At 32.4% G+C, this 5,461-nt stretch overlaps 1 protein-coding gene across 3 annotated transcripts in view; it reads right to left on the bottom strand.

Moving 5' to 3' along the window:
- Positions 1-436: 436 nt before the first annotated feature.
- Positions 437-5,461, bottom strand: part of LOC116007598 (60S ribosomal protein L22-2-like) — a 21,740-nt gene continuing 16,715 nt past the window's right edge. For 2 of the 3 annotated variants that reach the window (XM_031248316.1, XM_031248315.1), the window contains exon 3: positions 437-799. In XM_031248316.1, the coding sequence (XP_031104176.1) occupies positions 655-799 (145 nt within the window). In that variant the 3' untranslated portion in view covers positions 437-654. Of the gene's footprint in view, positions 800-1,679; positions 1,926-2,029; positions 2,154-5,461 lie in introns of those variants that run through there. The other variant, XM_031248314.1, reaches the window with a different exon arrangement.

Below are 5,461 nucleotides of genomic sequence, written 5' to 3'. Positions count from 1 at the left end.
AAAAAAATTAATTTTTTTTTTAAAAAAAAAAAAAAAAAAAAAAAAGTAATACACACAGATTTATCATTAGCAAACATTTGAATTTGAGAGTGAAGAGGGTGGCCGCTGACATATTCCAACACAATCACTGTATCTGAACAACTGTAATAAGAAAAACAGATACCATGACGCCCTCATGGAAAAAATAAATAGGACAATGTATAGGAAAAAGTAGAAAGAAGGATAAAATTGAAAAGCAAATATACAATGCAGAGAAAATAACCATTTACTCTGTAGTGGTAAAAGAAAATTTGGCAAATTGAAAACGGAACATTAGAATATGTACCAGCATTAATTAATTTTGTTCCATTTTTCCTACACCTCTGAGTAATAGACTCAGAGTGTTTGTAGGAGCAATGAAATGATAATAAAAATAACAAAACATCAAGACCCAAACTTCAAAATCACAATATAACAAAAATGAGGAAAAATAAAATTCCACAATGAGAATCTAATTTTACCAGTAGAGACAGGAAAGAGGTGCAATATCTGATGATCTAATGAAGTAGAGCAAGGAAAAAGGTGCAACATCTGATTCAGAGAATACAAGTAATATAATGGCAGTTCAAAACTACAAATACAATACCATCTGGAAAAAAGGAGTGATTACTACTCTTAATCTTCGTCCTCTGCATCATTCTCGGCGATGTTGAAGTACCTCAGTTCATACACACTTCTATCCTTGTTTGAAGCAATAACACGGAGCCAGTCACGTACATTGTTCTTCTTTAGGTATTTCTTTGTCAAGTATTTCAAATACCTGTCAAATTGCACAAAACAATCAAAACAATGATGAAGTGACAGATTAGAAAAAGATGATAAATAAGCACAATATGAAAAGCTAGAGGATTCTTTCACATGTCAAGCAGTGTTTACTTCATAATCTCTGTTTTGCATTTTCAGTGTTCTATTTCTCCAATTTTCCATTTCTCCCAAAAAAAAAAAAGGTTAGTTAAATGGATTCTCCAAATTCTAGAAAAACGGTGAACAATTCACCATTTTTCAATTTGGAAAAATGGTTTTAGTGAACAAGTTCCCATTTTTCAGTTTTACTCATTTCCCGTTACTAAAATCACCCTTATATATCTTTCAGACAAGAGTTACTGTCTCAAGCCTACTCCAAAACCAAGTGTTAAAGAGTTAATAGTTTTCATATATGTGGCTAAGTAGAAGATTTCCAAAACAAATATCCTTTAGGACTCAAACTATAGACATCATGTAATGGATCATTCAGTAGTTAAGAATGGAGCCACCAAATTATTCATACATTACTGGAATCATATTATGCATATTTTAAACTGCATATGATGGAAGTGGCAGTGCATTCATAATCTACCTTCCAGCACCAAATATGACCAATTTACAAACATACAAGGATGAGACCACTTAAACATCCTTGTCAAAAAGGAGAAAAAATAACTGCATACCAATGTAAAAAAAAAAATTAAATAAACAAAAAACCTTAAACATCATTGGATACAGCCATACAGGATTTTACTCTAAGCATTAACTAATACAAATAATGTTTAAACCTAACAAAATCTAATTTTGAAGCAAACTTAGAGCTCAATATAATAAAAAGCGCAACAATTTCATAATCTAAGACTAATAGAGAAGGACAGATGGAAAATTGAAAGTACCTCTTGGAAAAGTTGGAATCAGAGGTGACGGTGATCTTTGTCTTGTCGCGGGTGACGGTGACAGAGTCGCCGAGGGCTCCAGCCTTGCCGCCGACCTTGATGCGCTCCTGCAGGAACTTCTCCAGTGATGCAATGTCCATGATCTTGTCATCGACTGGCTTCGAGCAGTCGATGAAGAACGTTGCCCCCTTCTTCTTCCCTCCCTTGACGACCCCACTGCTCCCTTTGCTCATCTTGATTCTTTGCCTGCAACCATTTCCGCCAACATATTCATATACACACGCGCGCAGAAATTATAATCACAAACAAACACAGAGAGATTACGATGAAACAGAAGGAGGAGAAAGAACCTGAACAAAGTGATTGAAGTCGGCGATGGATGGATGTGTTGCTGCTGCGCAGTAACGGGAATGTGAGGAAGGGAAAAATGTTAGGGTTTAATGCCATTATGATATTTGGGCTATTGGATCTCTTTTCAGCCTTCTATTATTGAATGGCCCAGCAGTAATTTATTATTCCATTCAGCCAAGAGGATACAGCTAAAATTAAATAAACTTATTTCTCATAAACTCTTTAGGCAAATTATACCGTCCACATTACATTATGAATCTTGATCTAAAAATAACTTTCAGATTCTATACCTTCAGTTCACATATTCTGTATATGTAGTTAACTGTTTCTGTACTTATAAACAAATTGAAGAGAATCACATGGTAATTACAGACACATAAACTGTTAACTGCAGGTACAAAATATGTTAACTACAGACACAACATTTTATGTGTATATAGTTAACATATTCGGTACCTCTAGTTAACAATTTATATGCATATAATGTATCTGTAATTACTATGTTTGTGCCTTCAATTTGTTTATAAGTATATAAATGATTAACTGCACGTACAAAATATGTTAACTACAGATACATAATTTTTGAACATGATTCACAATGCAATATGAGCCCTCGTCCATGGTATAACAATTGAACTCTTTATTACTCAATTACATTTTTATAATTTATGAAAAATAACATTTCTACTCACACTATAAATTTACTATCTCAATTATCAATTTTTATATCATGGACCAAGATTCATATTGCATTGTGAATCCTGATTCAAAATTTATTCGTATGTAGTTAACACATACATAAATTGTTAACTGCAAGTACAAAATATGTTAGTTAATATGTGTCCGCAATTACTATGGGGTCGTTTATTTCATTTTTCTGTTTTTCCATACGTGCACAACAGGATTCGAACGGTGGATCTCCCTGCGCTAAGCACTATTCACGCGCATTTCCTCCCATTCTTCCATTTGAAGAAGTCCAAATTGGATCTCTCCAAAATCATGTATAAAGTTGGAAAAATGGAGTGGAGTTAGGCAAGGGAGAAATAATTTTAGTGAACAACTTTTCCATTTTCCATTCTTCCATTTTTCAATCCTCCATTTTTTTGAAAAATCTTTCATTTTTCCAAGTTACTAAACGACCTCTATGTGATGTGCATTCAATTTTTTTATAGGTACAAAATTTATTAACTACAAAATGTGTCAAGTGCATGTACAAAATTTCAAAGTTATTTTTAGACCATAGTCCATAATATAATTCAAAGTAGACTATAATACACGGTATAATTTTTTATCGGTGGCATTATAGTTCTGCTAAAAACCTGAACTAAATTTGTCACTTAGAAAAAACTATATATCACCCAAAATTGAGGAATTAAATATATACTAAAATCAAAACTATGTAACTAAAAGTTTCATTTCCTCTAAAATATAATTTTATTTTTAAGTTTTAATACTTACAAAATACTAACTTGAATTTAATCCTGCCCTCATACAGAACCAATATATTGTTCAATAAGAGTATGAATAAAATTAAGTCACTATTACATTAAAAATAAATTAAATATACAAATAATGGTATTCGTAAGTTACCCAGCCAAGTGTTAACGCGATAGGATTTTGGATTAAAACAAATAAATAAGAGGAAAGTATTTCACATGTTTAGCTTTTTTTTAATAGAATTCTCTAGGCATCAAATTAAAGTTTATTTTTGTAAAATGTTTTTTTTTTTTACAAAAGAAAAGATATTTTATTGCATAAAGTAATACGGAGTAAGTTTTATTTGTCTCGAAAAGAATGTCCAAGTGTATGAGAGGTCATAAGTATGTACGGAGGCAGAGCCACCTACATAGTGTAGAGCCCTGCCCCCCCCCCCCCCCCCCCCCCCCCCCCCCCCCCCCCCCCCCCCCCCCCCCCCCCCCCCCCCCCCCCCCCCGGGCAGGCTCTACACTATGTAGGTGGCTCTGCCTCCGTACATACTTATGACCTCTCCATACACTTGGACATCTTTTCGAGACAAATAAAACTTACTCCGTATTACTTTATGCAATAAAATATCTTTTCTTTTGTAAAAAAAAAAACATTTTACAAAAATAAACTTAAGGGGGGGGGGGGGGGCAGGCTCTACACTATGTAGGTGGCTCTGCCTCCGTACATACTTATGACCTCTCATACACTTGGACATTCTTTCGAGACAAATAAAACTTACTCCGTATTACTTTATGCAATAAAATATCTTTTCTTTTGTAAAAAAAAAAACATTTTACAAAAATAAACTTTAATTTGATGCCTAGAGAATTCTATTAAAAAAAAGCTAAACATGTGAAATACTTTCCTCTTATTTATTTGTTTTAATCCAAAATCCTATCGCGTTAACACTTGGCTGGGTAACTTACGAATACCATTATTTGTATATTTAATTTATTTTTAATGTAATAGTGACTTAATTTTATTCATACTCTTATTGAACAATATATTGGTTCTGTATGAGGGCAGGATTAAATTCAAGTTAGTATTTTGTAAGTATTAAAACTTAAAAATAAAATTATATTTTAGAGGAAATGAAACTTTTAGTTACATAGTTTTGATTTTAGTATATATTTAATTCCTCAATTTTGGGTGATATATAGTTTTTTCTAAGTGACAAATTTAGTTCAGGTTTTTAGCAGAACTATAATGCCACCGATAAAAAATTATACCGTGTATTATAGTCTACTTTGAATTATATTATGGACTATGGTCTAAAAATAACTTTGAAATTTTGTACATGCACTTGACACATTTTGTAGTTAATAAATTTTGTACCTATAAAAAAATTGAATGCACATCACATAGAGGTCGTTTAGTAACTTGGAAAAATGAAAGATTTTTCAAAAAAAATGGAGGATTGAAAAATGGAAGAATGGAAAATGGAAAAGTTGTTCACTAAAATTATTTTCTCCCTTGCCTAACTCCACTCCATTTTTCCAACTTTATACATGATTTTGGAGAGATCCAATTTGGACTTCTTCAAATGGAAGAATGGGAGGAAATGCGCGTGAATAGTGCTTAGCGCAGGGAGATCCACCGTTCGAATCCTGTTGTGCACGTATGGAAAAACAGAAAAATGAAATAAACGACCCATAGTAATTGCGGACACATATTAACTAACATATTTGTACTTGCAGTTAACAATTTATGTATGTGTTAACTACATACGAATAAATTTTGAATCAGGATTCACAATGCAATATGAATCTTGGTCCATGATATAAAAATTGATAATTGAGATAGTAAATTTATAGTGTGGAGTAGAAATGTTATTTTTCATAAATTATAAAAATGTAATTGAGTAATAAAGAGTTCAATTGTTATACCATGGACGAGGGCTCATATTGCATTGTGAATCATGTTCAAAAATTATGTATCTGTAGTTAACATATTTTGTACGTGCA

This window comes from Ipomoea triloba, chromosome 15 (assembly GCF_003576645.1).
Source record: "Ipomoea triloba cultivar NCNSP0323 chromosome 15, ASM357664v1".
NCBI classification, from domain to species: domain Eukaryota; kingdom Viridiplantae; phylum Streptophyta; class Magnoliopsida; order Solanales; family Convolvulaceae; genus Ipomoea; species Ipomoea triloba.
The sequence above is the reverse complement of the archived record's forward strand: the minus strand, read 5'-3'. Positions and strand labels throughout refer to the sequence as shown.